Raw genomic sequence first — 24,902 nt, 5'->3', positions numbered from 1 at the left:
TGGGGAAGTTAGGATAAGAAAAAGGACGGAATAAGACTTTTATTACTAAATCATGTATTTGCATTTTTTTATTAAAATGTTTTCTTACATCAGACTTAAACCCAGTAAGAATGTTAAACTGAACTTTGACAGCATTTAAAAAATTTTATACATTAGAGTTATAGTGACTGTCAGTAAATGCATTATATTTGTTTATTGGTTATTGAATGTAATTTTTATTAAATATAATAAACCCCAGACCCTATGATGCTTTATCTTTATTTTAAGGGTGAAAAAAAAAACAACAAAAAGAAAATCTCCACAAAAGGACTTCACTATTATATGTAAAGACACTAAAGAAGCAGCGCTCCTGAGTAGAGACCAGGTAAAGGACAAAAGATCAATCTGTTCCTTCCCCAGAATAATCACCATGCTCAATTACATAGAATTTGTATTAGTATCATTTACTAAAAGTGGACACTTTATTAATACACACATAATTATATATACTGATGTCATATCTATTAATATGAGAGGTGAAAATAAATAAAAAATTAGGAGGGGGAAAGCAGATATGGACATTATTACTTTAATGATCCAAATGACAAGAAATAATAGACAGAACATTAGGACTCAGGACACAAAGAGACAGGGGAGCTAAACTCATAAAGGTAGGAGAACATGGACAGTGTAAAGAAATGAACAGAATTAAAAACAGAGCCTCATGTAATGTTTTTTTTTTTTTTTTTTTTTTTTGAGCTAAATAAATTGACAGCAAAGAAAATCTAGCTGCATACCCTAATCTAAACTACCTAAAAGTACAGTGGGTGGCACCAGGACTCTTAGCTCTACATCAGGGTCATCGCTCTGCCCAATGGTGCTTTTCTCTCTTTTGTCCATTTATTTATACTGAACTGATAAACGGTGAACTGTCAATTCAGGTGGATTACAGACTTTAACATGAACTGTGAGTAAACATGTGAAGTGACGTTTCATATAAGAGCTCGTTCTGAGCTGAGATCTAGTGATTTTTTATGTAAATGTTAGAAGGTGAAAATTTGAAATGAATTCTTGAAAAAAAATTCAACTCATTTTGAAGATTAATAAGGAATTTGTGAAAAGTGAAAAGTTTATTCTTTTTATTCCTTTAATGTTGTAAAAAATGTAACTACTTTCATATAATTGATCACTCAATCAGAGGTAATGAATAAATAAATAAAAACAAAAAAATTTTTTTTAATCACTAGCTGAAGTTTTATTGAGCGCTGTCAGGGAGAAGGGAGTCTTACTTACAGAGAGAGAGAGAGAGAGAGAGAGAGAGAGAGAGAGAGAGAGAGAGAGAGAGAGAGAGAGTTTGCACCAGGCCAGAGTGTGGAAGACCAGATCATGACAAAGGTACAAGCACAAACAAGGGAACACAACAACAGCAACAAGTCTAAACAGAAAACCAAACAGAAACAAAAACACACGCAAATGGACAACTGCAACTCGCACTGACTGTCTGTCTCTAGTATACATGTGCTTTACGCAGCACAAACGGAGCTCCGTTACAATTATTATATTTATACAAATATATATATTATACAAATACATCAGTGTCATTCACAAGGTTCTCCCACAACTCAGTAAACACGACTTACAAGCCCCGAGCCTCTTTTTGTCTAGTTTTTACACGCCACATCACCCCACATGCGCTGCAAGCCGGAGCGAGCCCCAGACGCGCCGTACACTTTTGTGCTAGCTGCACGACATTGTCCTTTTTCCCGAGACCCGACGTGATCTCGTAGCGAGCAACAAAGTCCCTGCTCAACAAACATGTTGCTGAACGCTCGGGATCTTGTCTGCAGCGTCGTATTTTCGCTGAGAAACAGTCATTCAGCCACGGCCGGGTTAAGTCTACAACGTTCTCATGCTTACTTTTAAGCCCGGCCCCCCGGTCGAGAGGAGGAAGGTTCCTGTGTTACACAGCGTACAGCGTTACACTCGTTTATTCTACTATATATATATATATATATATATATATATATATATATATATATATATATATATATATAGAGAGAGAGAGAGAGAGAGAGAGAGAGAGAGAGAGAGAGAGAGAGAGAGAGATGGCTGAAGTTGCTCCCGCTCCTGCCGCCATGCCGGCCAAAGCGCCCAAGAAGGCAGGTTCGAGGACCAAGAAAACAGGCCCTAGTGGCCCTAGCGGTTTCCTCGTCCAAGGAGAGGATACGATGTGGAGAAGAACAACTTACAAAATATTTAAGAAGGCCAAGATGCTGGCGACCCCCAAGAAAGCAGCCAAGAGCCCCAAGAGGGCCAAAAAGCCGGCGACCCCCAAGAAGGTAAAGGCTGTAAAGTCCAAAGCAGCGAAGGCCAAAAAGGCTCCCAAGAAGAAGTAAACGTGTTTCTTATGTTTTTTACTCCTCAAATGGCTCTTTTAAGAGCCACCCATGTTTTCGCTTAAAGAGCTGTTTCCTATTCTGATAAACATGATAAACAAAATGATGACGTCATGGTGACTTTAGTGGATTCTGTACCGAGTGTTTAGGCAGCTACAGACTTGTACATTCACCTTCACATAAACGTATGAACAACTAGGGACAATTGGACAGTTTACATTTTAAATCCATGTGTATTTGTCTTTACTCTCTTCTGTACTAATATATGCTTTATAGATATAAAACCAGTGAATAATCAAGATACTGATCATAAATCAGTTTACAAATTGTTTTCTCTCTACAATGATATGCATTTAGTCTTTATTTATTTTAATTTCGTTCACTCTCTCTCTCTCTCTCTCTCTCTCTCTCTCCCTCTCACACACACACACACACACACACACACACACACACACACACACACACACACACACGGCAGTGGGAGGGGCATGTGATGTACAATAGAATAGGACTGACCCTGGAATTCTACGGCGTGTTTCGGATTGGTTCTTCCGTCACAAGTATCTTAGCCAATAAGAGAGATGCCGTGATGTTATATGACAGAGTGCTAGAAGAACAGCGCTGTTATTTCGGTGTTATTCTTACAACGTATCTGAGCTACAAGATGAGTGGAAGAGGCAAAACCGGCGGTAAAACTAGGGCTAAGGCCAAGACTCGTTCATCCAGGGCCGGACTGCAGTTCCCCGTGGGTCGTGTGCACAGTCTTCTGCGTAAAGGTAATTATGCCCAGCGCGTCGGTGCCGGCGCTCCGGTTTACTTGGCTGCCGTGCTCGAGTATCTGACTGCTGAGATCCTCGAGTTGGCCGGTAATGCCGCCCGTGACAACAAGAAGACCCGTATCATTCCCCGTCACCTACAGCTCGCTGTGCGTAACGACGAGGAGCTGAACAAACTGCTCGGAGGAGTGACCATCGCTCAGGGAGGTGTACTGCCCAACATTCAGGCCGTGCTTCTGCCCAAGAAGACCGAGAAAGCCGTCAAGACCAAGTAAACTCGCTCAGCGCTGCGTTTCTCAACATATAAAAAGGCTCTTTTAAGAGCCACCCACTTTTATTGACAAAGTGCAATTTCATCCTGCTTTTTATTAATACTGTGAGTGTCAACTTTATAAAGACAATTTCCCCAAATAAGTGTTAATCTAACACTAATTATAACTGGTCTTGTTTAAAGACAGATGACTGACAACAACATTAATAATAATAATAATAACAACAATAATAATAAATAATGAAGCCTGCTGTCTAAATGACACCAAGAGACAGTAGGTTGCTGACAGAAAATAAAAGCGCTGTGCTACTGAGAGCGCCAGTAAAATAGGGGCGGGCGGTTTGGGTATCAAACTGTGTCCGTGACAGAGAACGGTCCAATAGTCATCAGGTGACGTAACAGGTTCTATCCAATGGCAGATGTGTGCTTTCAATCAGCCCAATGAGAACAGGGCGGCGTTAGGGCTTAAATAGACAGCGTTCGCCAGCGCCATTATCCGCCGTTATCAGAAGTCTACTGAGCTGCTTATCCGCAAACTGCCCTTCCAGCGCCTGGTCAGAGAAATCGCTCAGGATTTCAAGACCGACCTGCGTTTCTAGAGCTCGGCCGTCATGGCTTTGCAGGAGGCTAGCGAGGCATACCTGGTCGGTCTGTTCGAGGACACCAACCTGTGCGCCATTCACGCCAAGAGAGTGACCATCATGCCTAAGGCAGCTGGCCCGCCGTATTCGCGGAGAGCGCGCTTAAACCTCAATTCTGTCTAATGTACACAAAGGCTCTTTTAAGAGCCGCCACCACATTCTCTCTGATTAATGAGCACTTCTTCATATTTGTGTGTGTGAGCTCAGGGTTTGTTGTGTAAAGTTCACTGTGTGTGTGTGTGTATGTGTATATATATATATATATATATATATATATATATATATATATATATATATATATATATATATAATAATCTCACATGTCAGTCATGGGAAGTTTGGTCTTTCAGACAGTTCGTTTTAATGAACAACTTCAATGAACAAGTTCACCAGTTCTTTTACGTCATCCCACCGCTGCCGCCAGAAATTAATACAATCAATTTAACACATTTGAAAAGTTCTTTGTAATCATAACTTTAGTTGAATTTGTTTCTTGCATTTAAGTTTTGCAACTAAAACCCAGTACAGGCATTGATGTGCAAACGTGGGTGTTTTACATGTCTTAAATATATAAAGTTAATAAACTAGTCTTCATCAACTTACAATAACTTACAAAAAAGCATAATTTTGAAATCTTTGTTCACTATATCTATCTATCTATCTATCTATCTATCTATCTATCTATCTATCTATCTATCTATCTATCTATCTATCTATCTATCTCTCTCTCTCTATACATCTATATATATAAAATATATATAATATATATATATAGAATATATTATATATATATATATATATATATATTGAATGGACGCTTTCTCCTGGACTCTAGAGAACCAATATATACATTTGTTTAATTTTGATTTCAGTGAGCTTTTCTTGTGAATGACACTAATCTCAGTCTAACACTCAGTATGGAGACAATATAGCACATTTAGACTATAAACCTTATAGATTCTGTAATATTTTGTGTTTTACAGCTGATAAAATGAAAATGATAAAAGGGTTAACAGACACATTATTAGACACATTAATAGACACATTGCTTCATGTCATAACATCGTTTTACCAGCAGATGGCAAAAAAGGATTGTTGTATTTTCTTATGAACAATTTCTTTTACAGTTAGTGACATGTATTTATGATTAGTGTGTTCACATTTACAAACCTCTTCACACAGTTAGAACAACAGTCTATGTGACTGAATCACCTTTCACTGCTTTGTATTATGGAAAAGCATTAAATAAACTCAGCTTTCAAACTTCATGAATTCTTCTATTGTTCAAACTCATCAAAACCAACAAAACTGTGTATCTACAGAACATTTTTCACCTTTACATAATGTTTTATAAACTAATCAATATAATTAAAAAGCCCAACCAAATTATCTTTATTATTATAATAAAATATATTTATTCAAAGTTTTAATAAAATAAACAAACCAATAGACTAAAAATAATGTAACTAATGCAGTATATAATTAAGTGTGTTATTAATGTATTACGTGTATCTGAAGTAAATAAGTCTATTGAAGTGTAGGTGGTTAAAAATGCAAACAAAATAATAATAATAAGAAGAAGAACAAGAAAAGGAGAAGAAGAATTAAATGTAAATATAATCCTTAGCCTAATGTTAGCTAACCTGCTAGCGGACCATAGCTGTCAGTTTAAATTCCATACTAAAATCCTGAAAGGAGTTGATGAGCTTAGATAACGAGCATTTAGTTTATTTCCACAATCTAATATTCAAGTCCATTAAAAAAGTCACTTTTCACAACCCTGACCTACTGATTTACACTAATTCCTACTTAAACTAGTGATTAGTCAGATCTGGTGAGGGCTTGGTGACAGATGTATGTTGTCTACCTAGAGAACTTCACTAATACAATTTACATTTACAGCATTTGGCAGACACCCTTATCCAGAGCGACGTACATAAGTGCTTAAATCTCTAACATTGAATACATTAATGCTGGTTCACCAGGTTACATACTTAAGATACCATGAGTTTAAAACATTTGTTCAAAGTTACAATGAAAAGTGTCAAAGGGTTTTTTTTTTGTTTGTTTGTTTTTTAAAATGCAAAAGATAAGGGAAGAAGTGCTAGTTGAATGTTTCCTGAATAAGTAGGTCTTAAATCATTTCATTTACACAACATCATAGTGACGATAAAGGTAGTTAGCCTGCTGGAAGTCAGTTTGAACAATTATACAGGAGCATTTTTAATAGATGTGGGGGGTGGACAGGCTCAATTCAAGTCAAGTCAAGTCACCTTTATTGTCACATCACCCACAGCACATGTGCCAGTATGAATTATATACAGTATGAATTATATATGTATGTATATATATGTATGTATAAGTATAAATATAAATGATATATATAAGTATAAGTTTTATATACATGTAATATATATGTAACATGTAAGGTACGACAGACTGTGCAGATACAGAAATGTCCTGTGGTACCGATAGCTTATTGTCAGATAGATTGTTATATTAAATTAAATGCAGTGTGTGTGTGTATAGTCCAGTGTGTATAGATGCAGTACGAATGCAGTGTGCGTGTGTGTGTGTGTGTGTGTGTGTGTGTGTGTGTGTGTGTGTGTGTGTGTGTGTGTGTGTGTGTGTGTGTAGTCTAGTGTTGAACTGTTGAATTTTGAGTGCAGTGTGTAGCATACCATATTGTGGAAGTATGCTGTAGGCTGTGTTAGTTATGGCTGTTAATTAGTCTGATAGCCTGAAGGAAAAAGCTATCCCTTAGTCGACTAGTGCGGGATTGGATGCTGCGGAGATGTCTTCTTGAGGGGAGCAGAGAGAGCAGTCTGTGGGACGGGTGGCAGGAGTCATTAGTGATCCTCCGAGCTTTTCTTATACACCGCCTGTTGTAGATGTCCTGGAGGGAGGGAAGCTCACCTCCAACAATGTGGCTGGCAGTTCGCATGACTCTTTTCATGGTTTTACTGTTGCCAGCAGTGCTGTTTCCAAACCAGGCGGTGATGCAGCCCATCAGGATGCTCTCTATAGTGCAGGTGTAGAATGTGCTGAGGATGCTGGGGCTCATTCCAAACTTCCTCAGCCGTCTCAGGAAGAATAGGCGTTGGTGTGCCTTCTTCAGCACTGCGTCAGTGTGTGTGGACCAGGTGAGATCCTCACTGATGTTAACACCCAGAAACTTAAAGCTGCTCACACGGCTCCACAGGTGTCTTGTCGATGGTGATGGGTCTGTGGTTCTCTGCTCTGTCTCCTGAAATCTACCACCAGCTCCTTGGTCTTGTCAATGTTTAGTGAGAAGTGGTTCTTCTGACACCATTTAGTCAGGGTGCTCACCTCTTCTTGTAGGCCGTCTCATCGTTGTCGGTGATCAGGACTTTCACCGTTGTATCATCAGCGAATTTGACGATGATGTTGGAGCTGTGTGTGGCTGTACAGTCGTGTGTATACACTCCTGTATTCCCTGTATACACACGACTGTACAGCCACACACAGCTCCAACGTCATCATCAAATTCACTGATGGATACATCGGTGGTGATGATACAAAGAGGTGAGCACCCTGACTAAATGGTTTTAGAGAGTTTAATCAGGTCACTTGTACAGTGATTTTAAACTGTTTAAATCTATCAAAAACATGATCTACAGCGTATGAATATTAAGATGTTGTTGTTACAGAATTCAAACAGTAAAGTAAATGAATGCCCGACTCTGCTTAGCTTCCGTGATCAGACGAGATCTGCCTCTTTTTTTATTTACTTTTTTTGCACTGGAACTGAATTGTTGTCCTCTTTCTCTGCTTCATTCTGAATTCGGACCATGTTGTCATTACTGTCGATGATAGGTGGTGTGTGGCTCTGCAGTAAACCCTGAGCATCACTCCAGGTTTTCCCCTGCTGGATCAGATAGTACTGACGAGGGAAAGACAGGACGAGAGGAACTGGGGATAAATTTTTTAACATTTTATGCAACATTACCTCAGTCACAAATTTTACTTATTGTAATAAGTAATTGTCTTCTCATAATTTTCCTTCATTTGACTCTGCAACTTCAAAATGAACATTTATGTAATGAAATACACACACACACACACACACACACACACACACACACACACACACACACACACACATATATATATATTTTATATAAATTTTCAGAGTTAATTAAATTTGTGACTGAGGTAATGTTATTGGAAGGGAACGATAACAATGTAAATGAGCAAAGAGAAGAAACAAACAGGAGAAAATGACAGAAAATGTCCAAAGTTTGGGAACATTTCAAATCGAAAAGTAAAGAAAATGCCGTGGCGTGTGTCCATTGCAAGATCAAGCTGGTATACCACAAACAACAGCACGTTGTCCATGCTATATATGCTTAAAGCACTCGGTGTGAAACCATGCATGGCCTCTAGGTTTAAGTTCCTGTACATGATTTTGCCTCTAAATACCACAAAGGATTCCAAACAGTAAAAGGATTATGTTATGGCCTGAGCTGTAGATTTAGAATCTTTTAGTTCTGAAGTAAAGTTGTAGTTCGTAAAGTTGCATTACTTTTACAGTATTTTTGTATGATTATTATTATTATTATTATTATTATATATTATTATTATTATTATTATTTTAATGTATGCCTTGTTTTGATACTTAAACAGTATTTCAAAGTAATTATTATTATTATTATTATTATTATTATTATTATTATTATTATTACGGACTCTTCTTAGTAGTCTTCTTAGTTGGTCTAAAAGTATTGGCACCCCACCGGGTTTTTCACGTGACGTCACGTGTAGCCCCGCCCCCAAAATAAGCAAAATAATAAATTTTGCACAACATGGACGTGTCATACAAAACACAGCCCGATGAGGGAAAGTGCCTCACACGTGTTTTGGTCACGTGACATGTAGCCCCGCCCCCAAAATAAGCGAAATCAAAAAGTTAGCACAACATAGACATTTCATATGTCAAAAGACTCAGCCCAATGAGGGAAGTGCCTCACGTATGTTTTGGTCACGTCACGTCACGTGTAGCCCCGGCCCCAAAGTAAGCAAAATTAAAAAAAAATAGCACAACATGGACATTGTCAACATTGTCATATATCAAAACACTCAGCACGATGAGGGAAACTTGGCACATGCAAGCACCATTCACATTTTCTTCAGGAAATGTACCGTTCTAGTTTTTGTTGTTGTTGTTGTTGTTGTTGTTGTTCTCAGAAAAGAGTTAATTTAAAACCCAGAATGTTTGGCACTTAAATGTACTTAATTCTTCTCAGTAAACTTCGTCATTGTTCACAGTACAAGGACAGACAGAGAAACAATGGGTAAGATTTAAATGTTTATTTTGGCAGAAAATATTGTTGTAAGCATTGCATACCGTCGCTGTTAGGCGGAATACTCGTATCTCCAAAACCATAATTTTTCAAGAAAGTAAAAAAATGCCGTATTTTTTATTTGAGTTATTAAACATTGTATCGTTAAAGTTGTTATTATACCTTATATTGCTATCATATACTGTTGTGTACCAACATTAGCACAACATTTTCCCAAAGTCACGTTTTATCGGAGATACAAGCTGCCGCGAAGCTCTCCCACGGACTGAAGAAGAGGTGAAGTTACGAGATTTCACATACAGTTGAAGTGTCTAATGGAGTTAAGAGATTTGTGCTCAAGCTATTTTCAAGACTTTAGATTGGTTAATAACTTGTAATAATAACAGACCCTCGTGGGGACTGACCAATAGCATTGATATGTGAAAAAAATAGGAAATTGACAAAATCTGGACATAGGAGGTTTCCGCCCAACAGTGGCGATATAAAATGCATTTAAAAAATAAAAGTTTTTTTTTTTCTAAAAAAGGAAACCAATTAGTTGTTAATTTTAAAAGACCCATCTTATTATCTTTTTATTTTCTTATTTTTAATATTGCTTTTTAAATTACTCGATTAATCTATGAAATTTTCGGTAGAATACTCGATTAGTAAAATATTCGATAGCTACAGCCCTAATCTCAGTTCCTACCTCAGTTTTTATTTATGTTTAAAAAACTGTTAAATATATACAGTGAAGTGTATAACAAAGTGCTAATATAAACACTTTGTACTATTTTTTCCACTTTTATTAAGCATTTCTTATATTTGCTTTCATTTTGCACCTTAAATGTTGAGATTGTTATTAAGTGTTCATTGTGACTTTAGACTTATGTTTACATTTTAATTATTTGACTTTCCATGGTTGTTGACATTTCTGTCTTAATTATTGAGGGGATTGTGATCAGAGGAAGTTTAAATAAGTTTAAAATAAAAATGTTTAAATGTAATATTTTTTTCTACTGGTCCCTTATTTTAAATCATAAAAAAATACCAATAATTATCGATATCAGCCGATATGAAACACTGATATCGTGATACAGTTTTCAGCCATATCGCCCAGCCCTATGTGTGATGTGGAGTTAAATAAATATGTTTATATAGCTCAATTACAAACAAAGCCCTGTAAATTAACAGGGAACTTCAAAACATTGTTCAAAGTTACAATGAAAAAGTTTTAAACTCATGGTATCTTAAGTATGTAACCTAGTGAACCAGCATTAATGCATCCAATGACGGATATAGCACGATGTACGTCGCTCTGGATAAGAGAGTCTGACAAATGCTGTAATGTAAATGATTTTAAACAGAAAGAAAAAAAAATACTATATAAATTGTACACAATCAGCAGTATTATTTCATAAAATTTAAAAGTTATATTTAAATTTAAATGTGAATGAAAAAAAAACACTAAAATATTGTAATAATATACAGTAAGCTAGCAAATATGTGATGGAACTTTACTGGCTAATTGTTTGTGTATTTTCAATACAAACCAGCGCCATATTCCTGCTGAGGTATGTTTACAAACAAATTGTGAGCTAAAACCACAAAAGAACATGAACCGAAAAAAAACTAGCTGCCTTGAAAAATGTTTTGCTGATGGATGCTTGTAAATATGTGTAAATGTGTCTACAATTTTAAAAGCAGATATGATCAAAATTCTTTATTATTAAATGTATGATTGTAAAACACATGATACTTGGAAAAAGAAAAAAGCAAAGCCAATTGTAATTACAAATTAAAAATACAGAAGCAATGATTAAATACATACGTGAAAGAAGTGGTTATCCTGTGTGTGTGTGTGTGGTGTGTGTGTGTGTGTGTGTGTGTGTGTGTGTGGTGTGTGTGTGTGTCCGACGCAGAAAGGAGATATGCACATTTATGAAAAAGTGGGTGGCTCTTAAAAGAGCCTTTGTGTTGATAAAGACGGCGCCTAAGGCGCTTTACTTGGAGCTGGTGTACTTGGTGACGGCCCTGTGCCCTCAGACACGGCGTGCTTGGCCAACTCTCCGGGAAGCAACAGACGCACGGCAGTCTGGATCTCCCTAGAGGTGATGGTGGAGCGCTTGTTGTAGTGAGCCAGACGAGAAGACTCACCGGCGATGCGCTCAAAAAATATCGTTGACGAACGAGTTCATGATGCCCATGGCCTTAGAGGAGATCCCGGTATCGGGGTGCACCTGCTTCAGGACTTTGTACACGTAGATAGCGTAACTCTCCTTCCTGGTCTTTCTGCGCTTCTTGCCGCCTTTACCTGCCGTCTTGGTCACGGCTTCTTGGATCCCTTCTGGGCGCGGTCTTAGCTGGTTCAGGCATGGTGTTGCTGTTCGAGTGAACTGCGAGAGAATGAGTAACCCCCACTTAGCGGCTGCTGTATATACAGTATGAATTGTAATTAGGCACAAGAGAACAAACGTGTGTTATTGGTCATAATCCCAAAGCTCCTGATGCGGAGCGCCTCCTCCCGCTCCTCCACCACACTTACTTCCTCCCCCACTGTCCCCTCTGTCCCCTCTGTGCTTTGTTCCCCTTCCGCCGTTTTACACTCAACTTTGTGCTTTATGACAAAGAAAAGGAGAAAAAAATCCTGTTCTTACTACCACCAAACTTTACACACGTTTCACACACACTATGAAAGAAAAAGAGTAAAATCAAGAGGCATACACGAACTGACTTGTATAATACTGGACTTAAAAGCATCTATATATAATTGGATTTTATCCGGTTTTTGACGTCATTTGCATCACACAAACACAAGATGAACGAAAAAGTCTACACACATAGTAAATATGGAACATATATATATGAAATACAAATATATGCAATAAAAATATAGAGATGTATATAAATCAATTAACTTATATTGTACTAAAGAGCATTTATCATACAAATATATATTGGATATTACTTTATACGGCTTTTGACGTCATTTGCGTCCACACACACACACACACACACACACACACACACACACACACACACACACACACACACACAGAGAGAGAGTAAATAAGGAAGATCTCTTTGTGGATATTTGGGTGGCTCTTAAAAGAGCCGTTGTGTTGACGTGGTCCGGTGTTGAACGTTTATCCGCCGAAACCGTACAGAGTGCGTCCCTGGCGTTTCAGAGCGTACACCACATCCATGGCGGTGACGGTCTTTCTTTTGGCGTGCTCGGTGTAGGTGACGGCGTCGCGGATGACGTTCTCCAAGAAGACCTTCAGCACACCGCGAGTCTCTTCGTAAATCAGGCCGGAAATACGCTTAACACCGCCACGGCGAGCCAGACGGCGAATAGCCGGCTTAGTGATTCCCTGGATGTTATCGCGAAGGACCTTACGATGACGCTTTGCGCCCCCTTTGCCGAGTCCCTTACCACCTTTACCTCTACCAGACATGATGCTGCTGTATCGAAGTGAAGCCGCTCAATAAAATACACCACACAGAGGCCGAATATTTATCCTCCATCTCCTGGACCCAGTTGAGAACAGGCAAGGAGGCGGGTCTAAGACCAGCGCTCACACAATAGAAGCCGTTCATGAACAAAGAGAAAGCCACAGCTTTTAACTTACTAGTGTATTTTTCTTCTGCAACCTCTCTGTACACACAAGGATTATTATTATTATTATTATTATTATTATTATTATTATTATTATTATTAGAGTTGTTATAAGTCTTAGTAGTAGTAGTAGTAGTAGTAGAATTTAACCCAAGGTATACAAAGTGAGTATTTCAATAAAAATATACAGACCAACACCAAGCAATGTATAGAGGTTAGTAAGAGCACTCTGTGCTTGTACAACATTAACCTACACTGTTTAGATGTAAAACATCCATTTGAGCACATCTGTGGCTTGAGAACTGTATTCTATACTCCTAGGTCCACTACTAAGAGGCTCGGTTTTCCTCGTTCGTCTGGGTACATTATAAACCGAGCCCATGTTTAACCCTGAAAGTAGATTACAAGCAACACAGAAAGGAATGTAAAGACAACATTCAGGAGTCATTTTATCAGCTGTTAAACACAAAATATTACAGAATCTATAAGGTTTATAGTCTAAATGTGCTATATTGTCTCCAACACTAATCTCATTCTAAAACTCAGTGTCATTCACAAAGAAAGCTTATTGAAGTCAAAATTCAAATATCAAACGTGGGTCAAAACAAAACATCACTGTTCTACTTGAAATATTTAGTCGACACCATCTAGACACAGGACTTACTGTAAATGGGATCATTTGAACAGCTATGTTAGATTACATGTATATCGAGTCAAGTCAAGTCAAGTCAAGTCAAGAAGCTTTTATTGTCATTACAACCATATATAGCTGTTACAGTACACAGTGAAATGAGACAAGGTTTCTCCAGGATCAGGGTGCTAAATAAAACAAAGACGGGGCTAAGGACATGTAAGTAGTCTTAGCCACATAAAGTGCAACTGTGCAACCTGGTGTAAATAGTGCAGGACAAGACAAACAAGACAGTGCAGGACAAAAGACAGTGCAGGACAAAAGACAGTGTAGGACAAGACAAACAAGTCAGTGCAGGACAAAAGTCAGTGCAGGACAATACAAACAAGACAGTGCAGGACAAGACAAACAAGACAGTGCAGGACAAAAGACAGTGCAGGACAAAAGACAGTGCAGGACAAGACAAACAAGACAGTGCAGGACAAAAGACAGTGCAGGACAAAAGACAGTGCAGGACAAGACAAACAAGACAGTGCAGGACAATACAAACAAGACAGTGCAGGACAAAAGACAGTGCAGGCACAAAGTTACAAGACAATAAACAGTAACAGAAACAGCGCCAACAGACCAGTGTATATACTGTGTGTGAATACTGAATGTTCAAACAATATTTTGTGCAGTAACGTTAGAATGAACACAGTTTCTTAGCAGCAGGTCCTTGGGATAATATATAGAATGGTGCAAAAAACAGCAAATGACTGAAATATTGTATAGTATGTGCAAAATGCTGAGATATTGTAAAATATGTGCCAAATCGGCTGAAATGTTGGACAGTTTGTGCAAAAACAGCAGAAAAGTGTGCAAAGCAGCATGAAAACAGTATGATGTGTCAGTGTGTGTGTTTTCTGTTGGTATGTGCAGTCCATACAGATGATGTGTGTGTGTATGTTGTGCTCAGTATAGTACAGTTCAGTTATTGAGAAGTCTGATGGCTTGTGGGAAGAAACTGTTACGCAGTCTGGTCGTGAGGGCCCGAATGCTTCGGTACCTTTTTCCAGACGGCAGGAGGGTGAAGAGTGTGTGTGAGGGGCGTGTGGGGTCTATAAGTAGACTCTGTTTGTTATAGATAAACAAGACAACAGCTGAACAACAGAGTCTGATACACTGTACACTCTATTGTACTGAAAGCAGAGCGATGCAGTGTGATTGTGATAGTTGTGTGTGACTGCCAGAATCTGGAAATCAACATATAATCTGGTTATTAATCACTGTCTCACACACACACACACACACACACACACACACACACACACACACACACACACACACACACGCACAGTTAAGTCCATATATATTTGGACACATGCACAATTTTCATACGTTTGGCTATGTATGCAACAGAATAAATTGAAAATGAAAAAAAAAATAAAAGATGCATTTGAAGAGCAGATGTTCAGCTTTAATGTAAGGGATTGAATAAAATTAAAAAGTAATAGGTTCAGGAGCTGCAACCATTTTTATGCACAGTCTCCACATTTTCAGGGGCTCAAATGTAATTGGACAAATGAATATAATCATAAATAAAATGTTCATTTTTAACATTTTGTTGAAAATCCTTTGCAGGCAATGACTGTGAAGTCTGGAGCCCATGGACATCACCAGAGACTGGATTTCCTCCTTTCTGATGCTTTGCCAAGCCTTAACTGCAACTGTCTTCAGTTGATGTTTGTTTGTGGGACTTTCTGCCTTTAGTCATCTACTACTGTTGTCTTCCGTGGACGGCCAGGCCTTTTTATGTTGCTGAGCTCACTATTGCTTTCTATTGTTTCTCAGAATCTACCAAACTGTTGATCTGGCCACTCCTAATGTTCCTGCTATCTCTCTGATGGATTTGTTTTGTTTATGAAGCCTAATGATGGCCTGTTTGACTTGCATGGAGAGCTCCTTTGAAGGCATAATGTAGGTTCACAGCAACAGATTCCAAGTGAAAATACCACACTTAGAATCAACTCCAGACCTGTTACCTGCTTAATTGATGAAGAAATAATGAAGGAATAGCCTACACCGGTACATGAAACAGATTTTGATTCAACTGTCCAATTACTTTTGGTCACTTGAAAAAAAGGGGTTGTGGCTACTCTCAAGGGCTGTAATTCCTAAACCCTTCCTCCATTTTGGATTTAAATACCCTCAAATTAAAGCTGAGAGACTTTCAGCCCACTATAAACATACAACTATAGCTTGGATATGTTTTGGTAAATACCTAAAAAAATCTAAAATTGTGCCTGTGTCCAAATATATATGGACCTAACTGTATATGAAAATTGTACTCTACTTCTAAAGATTATCAGTCAAGAACTAAATGTATTGTTGCAATTTTTAAATTTGGCTAACAAGATCNAATCATATTCATAACAGTGAAGGTTTAATTATGTCATTTATTGCTTTTATATTAGTTTTCTTCTTGTTGTTTTTGTTAGAAGTAGCAGTAGAAGCAATATTCTAAAATGTGCAAAAGTAGCACAGGGTTAAACAAACAAACAACAATACTACTACTAACCCTAACCTGAATCTATTTGTGAGGTTTTTTTTAAATACAATTTACTACTAATACCACCACCACCACCACCACCACCACCACTACTACTACCACCGGCAGCAACATTACTACTACTTAAAGGAGCAAATTGTAGGAGCAAATAGAAGCAAAATTGGCAATCAAACATCCATCGTAATTCTAGAGCTCTGTACCTGAGGTAATAATTAGCTCATAATAATCAACACTGGTGAATTTTGCTCTCTTTCTGTTTAAACACAAAACAAAGAAAAAACACATTTTTTGTCCATTCTACTATATTTTAATATGTAATTACAAATTAGATAATAATAATAATAATAATAATAATAATAATAATTCAGCCTTCTGTTTACTCAGTAAGGCAATAATCTAATTTCCCCAGCTCCAGTTGGACTCTGCTTCATTAAATATTCAGATATACTAAGAGGAGATGACGACTACATGTGATCTTTGAGGACAACAACCTCATCATCAATACAACATTGTCAGACTGTATATTTATAATCACACCTTCCAGTGTCACCCACATGAGGATGAGGTTCCCCCTTAAGTCCGGTTCCTCTCAAGGTTTCTCCATAAGGTTGTTTTTTCTCACCACAATCACTTCAGTCACCTCAGGCTTGTTCATTAGAAATAAATAGAAACACATTTAAATATAAGTCTAATATTAACCTTGAGTTTTTGTTTTATATTAATCTCTATATAACTATGTTGTGTTCATGTTCTGTAAAGCTGCTTTGAGACAACGTCCATTGCTAAAAACACTATACATATGAATGTATATTTATTTATTTTCAATTACTCTTCTTATACCTGAGCCCAATATTCCTAACACAAACTCTCTGTACTCTCTGTCAGTAAATCATTACGCTAAAGCAGATCCACATTTACAAAAATGTGATTTTATATATATAAATAAAAATACACACAAATGACCCTTACATGTCAAACTCTGAGCTCTCACACACACACACAAAAAAGTGCTGATTTATCAGAGAGAATGTGGTGGCTCTTAAAAGAGCCTTTGTGTACATTATAGAGAATTGAGGTTTAAGCGCGCTCTCCGCGAATACGGCGGGCCAGCTGGATGTCCTTTGGCATGATGGTCACTCTCTTGGCGTGAATGGCGCACAGGTTGGTGTCCTCGAACAGACTGACCAGGTATGCCTCGCTAGCCTCCTGCAAGGCCATGACGGCCGAACTCTGGAAACGCGAGTCGGTCTTGAAATCCTGAGCGATTTCTCTGACCAGGCGCTGGAAGGGCAGCTTACGGATAAGCAGCTCAGTAGACTTCTGATAACGGCGGATCTCCCTCAGAGCCACGGTGCCGGGCCTGTATCGGTGAGGCTTCTTCACGCCGCCGGTAGCCGGGGCGCTCTTGCGAGCAGCCTTAGTAGCAAGCTGCTTCCTGGGCGCTTTGCCACCAGTGGACTTGCGGGCGGTCTGCTTGGTTCTTGCCATAGCGTCGAACTGTAAATTCCACGGAGGAAAAAAACACAATAAACGGTGCTGGCGAACGCTGTCTATTTAAGCCCTAACGCCGCCCTGTTCTCATTGAGCGGATTAAAAGCACACGTCTGCCATTGGATAGAGCGTGTTACGTCACCTGATGACTATTGGACCGTTCTCTGTCACGGACACAGTTTGATACCCAAACCGCCCGCCCCTATTTTACTGGCGCTCTCAGTAGCACAGCGCTTTTGTTTTCTGTCAGCAACCTACTGTCTCTTTGTGTCGTTTAGACAGCAGGCTTCATTATTTATTATCGTTATTATTATTATTATTATTATTATTATTATTATTATTATTAATAATGTTGTTGTCTGTCATCCGTCTTTAAACAAGACCAGTTATTATTAGAGTTAGATTTTAACACTTATTTGGGGAAATTGTCTTTATAAAGTTGACACTCACAGTATTAATAAAAAGTAGGATGAAATTGCACTTTTTCAGTAAAAGTGGGTGGCTCTTAAAAGAGCCTTTTTGTGTGGTGAGAAACGCAGCGCTGAGCGAGTTTACTTGGTCTTGACGGCTTTCTCGGTCTTCTTGGGCAGCAGCACGGCCTGAATGTTGGGCAGTACACCTCCCTGAGCGATGGTCACTCCTCCGCGCAGTTTGTTCAGCTCCTCGTCATTACGCACAGCGAGCTGCAGGTGATGGGGAATGATACGGGTCTTCTTGTTGTCACGGGCGGCATTACCGGCCAACTCGAGGATCTCAGCAGTCAGATACTCGAGCACGGCGGCCAAGTAAACCGGAGCGCGGGCACCGACGCGCTGGGCATAATTACCTTTACGCAGAAGCCTGTGTACACGACCCACGGGGAACTGCAGTCCGGCCCTGGATGAATGAGTCTTGGCCTTAGCCCTAGTTTTACCGCCGGTTTTGCCTCTTCCGCTCATCTTATAGTTCAGATATGTTGTAAGAACAACCCCGAAATAACAGCGCTGTTCTTCTAGCACTCTGTCATATAACATCACGGCATCTCTCTTATTGGCTAAGATACTTGTGACGGAAGAACGAATCCGAAACACACCGTAGAATTCCAGGGTCAGTCCATCATTCTATTGTACGTCACACGCCCCTCCCACTGCAGTGTGTGTGTGTGTGAGAGAGAGAAAGAGAGAAAGAGAGAATGAAATTAAAATAAAAAAAGATTAAATGCATATCATTGTAGAGAGAAAATATTTTGTAAACTGATTTATGATCAGTATCTTGATTATTCACTGGTTTTATATCTATAAAGCATATATTAGTACAGAAGAGAGTAAAGACAAATACACATGGATTTAAAATGTAAACTGTCCAATTGTCCCTAGTTGTTCATACGTTTATGTGAAGGTGAATGTACAAGTCTGTAGCTGCCTAAACACTCGGTACAGAATCCACTAAAGTCACCATGACGTCATCATTTTGTTTTTTCATGTTTATCAGAATAGGAAACAGCTCTTTAAGGAAAACATGGGTGGCTCTTATAAGAGCCGTTTGAGGAGTAAAAAACATAAGAAACACGTTTACTTCTTCTTGGGAGCCTTTTTGGCCTTCGCTGCTTTGGGCTTTACAGCCTTTACCTTCTTGGGGGTCGCCGGCTTTTTGGCCCTCTTGGGGCTCTTGGCTGCTTTCTTGGGGGTCGCCGGCTTTTTGGCCTTCTTGGGGCTTTTGGTGGCTTTCTTGACGGCAGCGACGGGCTTCTTTGTCTCCTTGGGAGACTTCTTGGCTGCGGGTTTCTTGGCCGCTACTTTCTTGGGCTTCTTAGCCGCGGCGGGCTTTTTGGCGGCCGCCTTTGTCGCTTTCTTTGCGGGCTTCTTCACTTCGGTCTGCTTCTTGTTCAGCTTTAAAGAACCAGACGCGCCGGTCCCTTTGGTCTGCACCAGAGTGCCTTTAGTAACGAGACTCTTGACGGCGAGCTTGATGCGAGAGTTGTTCTTCACCACGTCGTATCCGCCGGCAGCCAACGCTTTCTTCAGGGAGGCAAGAGACACTCCGCTTCTCTCCATGGACGAGGAAAGCGCTTTGACGATGAGCTCGCCGACGCTAGGGCCTGTTTTCTTGGTCCTCGAAGCTGCCTTCTTCTTGGGCGCTTTGGCTGATGCAGCGGCGGGAGCGGGAGCGACTTCAGCCATCTCTCTCTCAAGTAAGCATGAGAACTTTGTACACTCAACGCGGCCGTGGCTGAATGCCTGCGCTTCCGAGACACAGTGACAAGTTTGTTTTCTCACGGTGTTTCTCGGCGAAAATACGACGCTGCAGACAAGATCCCGAGCGTTCAGCAACATGTTGAGCAGGGACTTTGTTGCCCGCTACGAGCTCACGTCGGGTCTCGGGAAAAAGGACAATGTCGTGCAGCGAGCACAAAAGTGTACGGCACGTCTGGGGCTCGCTCCGGCTTGCAGCGCATGTGGGGCGATGTGGCGTGTAAAAACTAGACAAAAAGAGGCTCAGGGCTTGTAAGTCGTGTTTACTGAGTTGTGGGAGAACCTTGTGAATGACACTGATGTATTTGTAGCGTTGAGTGTTGTGTGTAATAATTGTAACGGAGCTCCGTTTGTGCTGCGTAAAGCACATGTATACTAGAGACAAACAGTCAGTGCGAGTTGCAGGTGTCCATTTGCGTGTGTCTTTGTTTCTGTTTGTACCTATGTACCTTTGTCATGATCTGGTCTTCCACACTACAACATTAAAGAAATACAAATAATAAACTTTTCACTTTTCACAATTTCCTTATTAATCTTCAAAATTAATAGATTTTTTTTCAACAATTCATTTCAAATTTTCACCTTCTAACATTCACATAAAAAATCACTAGATCTCAGCTCAGAATGAGCTCTTAAATGAAACGTCACTTCACATGTTTACTCACAGTTCATGTTAAAGTCTGTAATCCACCTGAATTGACAGTTCACAGATTATCAGTTCAGTATAAATAAATGGACAAAAGAGAGAAAAGCACCATTGGGCAGAGAGATGACCCTGATGTAGAGCTAAGAGTCCTGGTGCCACCCACTGTACTTTTAGGTAGTTTAGATTAGGGTATGCAGCTAGATTTTCTTTGCTGTCAATTTATTTAGCTAAAAAAAAAACATTACATGAGGCTCTGTTTTTAATTCTGTTCATTTCTTTACACTGTCCCTGTTCTCCTACCATTGTGAGTCTAGCTCCCCTGTCCCTTTGTGTCCTGAGTCCTCATGTTCTGTCTGTTATTTCTTGTCATTTGGATCATTAAAGCAATAATCTGTCCATAGCTGCTTTCCCCCTCCTAAATTTTCATGATTTTCACCTCTTATATTAATAGATATGACATCAGTATATATAATTGTGTGTATTAATAAAGTGTCCACTTTTAGTAAATGATACTAATACAAATTCTATGTAATTGAGCATGGTGATTTTTCTGGGGAAGGAACAGATCTTTTGTCCTTTACCTGGTCTCTACTCAGGAGCGCTACTCAGTGTCTTTACATATAATAGTGAAGTCCTTTTGGGGAGATTTTCTTTTTGTTGTTGTTTTTTTTTCACCCTTAAAATAAAGATAACGCATCATAGGGTCTTGGGTTTATTACATTTAATAAAAATTACATTCAATAACCAATAAACAAATATAATGCATTTACTGACAGTCACTATAACTCTAATGTATAACATTTTTAAATGCTGTCTATGTTCAGTTTAACCTTCTTACTGGGTTTAAGTCTGATGTAAGACAACATTTTAATAAAAATGCAAATACATGATTTAGTCATAAGTCTTATTCTGTCCTTTTCCTTATCCTAACATCCTCATGTTTGTTCTGCTGATCCACAGTCACCTGGTTTGAAGTTCATGACTTAAGACTTGGAATAATAATTTAAATAAAACACAAGACATTGTTCACATTAGTCACAAAAAGACATCATTGCTATAATTTTGTGTAACTATACAGATAATCTATTGTACCTTGGGTAATATAATATCCAAGCTCATACTGCGCTGGATTTAATGGATGTCTGTATAAAATTGTGATAATGATGTGGCTAAACAAAGAAAGCTAAAAACATAGTGTAAAATGTCTACACAGTGTGTGAAAATCATTTTAGGATATTTTCAAATATTCTGAATATGATCTTCAGTCAAACCCAAGACCAAGGATTTTCATTTATTTTCTGAATTTGTCACATCTAAGGGGAACTTTTGGTGGACCCAGAGTTTTAGTGATACAGTGTAAAGAAACCGAGTGAAAAGAAACTGAGTGAATAGGTTTAATCAAGTTAAAATGAAACATAATTAGAATAGTGATAAAGAGCATGTCGAACCATGTAGACATTGTAGATCTCTAAAGGTTTTCCTGTGTTAGTCTTGTTAAGAAGAGGTGGCAAAAGTAAACAGATCCTTTACTCAAGTAGAAGTACAGATACTCATTTATTAAAAGACAGTAAAAGTAGAAGTAGTGAATACACTCTTTTACTCAAGTTAAAGTAAAGAAGTACAGTATGGGCTCTGACATGTACTTAAGTAAAAAGTCGCCGTTATTACTACCTGTTTAGTGTCATGCTAATAACTGGACGTCATGTTATATATATATAATTTTGGATTATGCTGATGCATATTTGTGTTCATCAGCCACAAGAGTGTTACGAAAGGCAGGCACTGATGTAGGTGAGTTGGGGTGGAGTCAGCGTTCACATTCATCCCAAAGGTGTTCAGTAGGGATGAGATTAGAAAACAACCACATATAGCAGGAAACGTCAGGGGACCCAATACTTTTGGAAATATAATGTATACCAAGTGTATCACCAAGGCCATATCACAAACTGTAGGGAGATTCCAGCTCTGTCCTTGAAAACAACTCAAAATTATTGTGATGTTTTACAAATGACAAAATTAATCACTTCGTGTTTTTTGGGTTGACACAATTCGCAACGCATTCGCCAGGAATCCTTTTTGACGCCGATTATTTCAAACATCTCCCTCATATATGGCCATGTGTGTTCAGGAATGTCCTCGTTGTTAGTTATTTTAACATCGGTGACTCCCTCTGAATGAACATTAGCCATTCCTTTTGTAGGCATGCTGCTCATTGTTAGCTCCGCTATCCTTAGTCTATGTCTGATAGCCAGTAAATAATACAGTACACCAGTCACATGGGGGAAAAAGCCGCACAATGATAGGATGATAGGCTGGAAACAGCGCTCAATGAGAAGGAATAATACTAAAAGTAACGAGTCCGTTTGGGAAATGTAAGAAGTAAAAAGTACAGATATTGACCCACTGACCCAAAACACATATCTTTTAGAACAGACTTCCAGATTTACTGCCATCGAAAATAATATCTGTTCCTTCAGTCCCTCCAAATTCATAAGGTTCTGCCAGGTATGACATGATCTTGCTCTTAACCTTTAAAAAGCAATTAAACATTTAGAAATTAAAAAGTTAAAATGTAAATCAATTCTTCTGCTAAAGGGGCATGTTTAAGAAGAATTTTGGTTATGATAATAAAATGCCAGAAGCATGACCTACTGCTGATATTATGTGCTGCTTCAACTTATAAATAATTATCACAAAAAGTGCCTTCTTTAAATGACGTCTTGTGAACAAAGCAAGTTTATGGATAAGACAGAAACTGCACACGTCCACATTTATGCTAGTTAAAGTTGCTTGTCCTGGACCTTAGACACACCCCTTTTTGGGATTATTATATGAAAAGTGATAGTTACTGTACAAGAGCTGTGGATGGGAAAAGCAAAAATAGTGTTTATTGCCAAAATACTATACTATACTTTACATTGTATACAAATGTATAATTTGTAAATCTGGTCACCCTAGGAAAGGTGAGGACAGCAGGTTGATCAGGCCTAATGTCATCACCTTCATGCCTTAAACACCATTCACCTCTGAAGTTACTAGTGTGTGTATAGCAAATGCTAGTAGTCTACCAGAATTTAGACTTGTGAGGAACATATCATAAATTAATCTTTGTATTGTTTTGAATGTCAGATGTACAGTCCAGGGGGACACGGTGGCTTAGTGGTTAGCACGTTCACCTCACACCTCCAGGGTTGGGGGTTCAAATCCCGCCTCCGCCTTGTGTGTGTGGAGTTTGCATGTTCTCCCCGTGCCTTCGGGGGTTTCCTCCAGGTACTCCGGTTTCCTCCCCCGGTCCAAAGACATGCATGCTAGGTTGATTAGCATCTCTAAATTGTGTGAGTGAATGAGTGTGTGTAGCTGCCCATTGGTATCCATAGACACAGAGAATTTCCGACAGGTGCTTCTTTCTTTATTTCGCTCACGAAGAGCGCCATTAAAGTTTAGTTTGCGTAGCACCGTGAAACCACACAAAGAAACAACATAAATAAATACGACTCATATACAAAAAAATACAATAAATAAAGTTCACATTTGCAGAGAAACATATAAAATATAAATGATAAAGTGAATGAAGACAATATGAAACGATTAACAAAAATAGCTCAATGATTAACATGTACATACTAACAGGCTCAAATAAACTATAACACATGTCGACATCACATACCTCGCTTCGCTTTACCAAAGGGAACTAAGATGAAATTAAGCAGAATTTAGTCTCTGCTCACTGGATGCTCACATAAATGTATATGGACTGTACAGGAACATGAATCTTCATTCTTTTCTCTCTGCTGATTTAATTACCTTTGCGTTACTCCCCCTACTGCATAACCTAACATGCTCAAGAAACATGCTGAAACATGCAACAACCTCAAGAAACATTTAAAGTGACAACCATATACGGTCATTTACTCTCTCTGTGTGTATGTATGTGTGTGTGTGTGTGTGTGCCTTGCGATGGGTTGGCACTCCGTCCAGGGTGTATCCTGCCTTGATGCCCAATGACGCCCGAGAATAAGTTTGGATAAGCGGTAGAAAATGAATGAATATACAGTACAGTCTGTTTTGACTGCGACTACATATCTTATAAAATTGAGGTTCCCAACCTGGCAGAGGCAACTGAACTAGTAAATGCAGACAACCTTGTAGACTTCACACCGTATTACAGTTTCAATCACAGGGACATTATACGTTCCTATGAAATATTCCTTGGCAGATGTGATTGAATTACATAAAACCTCAAATGTGTGAGAATTTGTGGGTGTGTTCTAAATTCAATACATTTTGACTTATTTTGGATGTATAACAGTGATGTTTTGGAATAATCTGCTTTTAATACAAGTTGAGCTTAAAAAAAGTTGTCAATT

General features: G+C 38.8%; 5 protein-coding genes and 2 pseudogenes across 5 annotated transcripts; 2 read left to right on the top strand and 5 right to left on the bottom strand.

Moving 5' to 3' along the window:
* Nucleotides 1–2,864: 2,864 nt before the first annotated feature.
* LOC125139648 (histone H2A-like) lies at nt 2,865–3,480 on the top strand. The gene has a single exon (XM_047804327.1). The coding sequence runs from the start codon at nt 2,869–2,871 to the stop codon at nt 3,424–3,426; it is 558 nt and encodes a 185-aa protein (XP_047660283.1). The 5' UTR covers nt 2,865–2,868; the 3' UTR covers nt 3,427–3,480.
* A 200-nt stretch (nt 3,481–3,680) lies between these two features.
* Nucleotides 3,681–4,169, top strand: LOC113653810 (annotated as a pseudogene).
* A 7,200-nt stretch (nt 4,170–11,369) lies between these two features.
* Nucleotides 11,370–11,742, bottom strand: LOC125139653 (annotated as a pseudogene).
* A 721-nt stretch (nt 11,743–12,463) lies between these two features.
* Nucleotides 12,464–12,877, bottom strand: LOC113653838 (histone H4). The gene has a single exon (XM_047804333.1). It carries the CDS (start codon nt 12,822–12,824, stop codon nt 12,513–12,515), a length of 312 nt encoding a protein of 103 aa, XP_047660289.1. The 5' UTR covers nt 12,825–12,877; the 3' UTR covers nt 12,464–12,512.
* A 4,320-nt stretch (nt 12,878–17,197) lies between these two features.
* Nucleotides 17,198–17,666, bottom strand: LOC125139650 (histone H3-like). Its single transcript, XM_047804331.1, has one exon. It carries the CDS (start codon nt 17,653–17,655, stop codon nt 17,245–17,247), a length of 411 nt encoding a protein of 136 aa, XP_047660287.1. The 5' UTR covers nt 17,656–17,666; the 3' UTR covers nt 17,198–17,244.
* Nucleotides 17,667–18,155: 489 nt separating this feature from the next.
* LOC113653837 (histone H2A-like) lies at nt 18,156–18,596 on the bottom strand. The gene has a single exon (XM_027163670.2). The coding sequence runs from the start codon at nt 18,594–18,596 to the stop codon at nt 18,210–18,212; it is 387 nt and encodes a 128-aa protein (XP_027019471.2). The 3' UTR covers nt 18,156–18,209.
* A 558-nt stretch (nt 18,597–19,154) lies between these two features.
* Nucleotides 19,155–19,817, bottom strand: LOC113653836 (histone H1-like). The gene has a single exon (XM_047804326.1). The coding sequence runs from the start codon at nt 19,815–19,817 to the stop codon at nt 19,209–19,211; it is 609 nt and encodes a 202-aa protein (XP_047660282.1). The 3' UTR covers nt 19,155–19,208.
* Between the last annotated feature and the right edge of the window lie 5,085 nt (nt 19,818–24,902).

The sequence above is a fragment of the Tachysurus fulvidraco genome, chromosome 19 (genome assembly GCF_022655615.1).
Source record: "Tachysurus fulvidraco isolate hzauxx_2018 chromosome 19, HZAU_PFXX_2.0, whole genome shotgun sequence".
Taxonomy (NCBI): Eukaryota; Metazoa; Chordata; class Actinopteri; order Siluriformes; family Bagridae; genus Tachysurus; species Tachysurus fulvidraco.
The sequence above is the reverse complement of the archived record's forward strand: the minus strand, read 5'-3'. Positions and strand labels throughout refer to the sequence as shown.

What these genes read in the sequence shown, in the direction of transcription:
- LOC125139648 (XM_047804327.1), top strand. Translation starts at nt 2,869, where the DNA reads ATGTACAATAGAATAGGACTGACCCTGGAATTCTACGGCGTGTTTCGG.
- LOC113653838 (XM_047804333.1), bottom strand. Translation starts at nt 12,824, where the DNA reads ATGTCTGGTAGAGGTAAAGGTGGTAAGGGACTCGGCAAAGGGGGCGCA.
- LOC125139650 (XM_047804331.1), bottom strand. Translation starts at nt 17,655, where the DNA reads ATGGCAAGAACCAAGCAGACCGCCCGCAAGTCCACTGGTGGCAAAGCG.
- LOC113653837 (XM_027163670.2), bottom strand. Translation starts at nt 18,596, where the DNA reads ATGAGCGGAAGAGGCAAAACCGGCGGTAAAACTAGGGCTAAGGCCAAG.
- LOC113653836 (XM_047804326.1), bottom strand. Translation starts at nt 19,817, where the DNA reads ATGGCTGAAGTCGCTCCCGCTCCCGCCGCTGCATCAGCCAAAGCGCCC.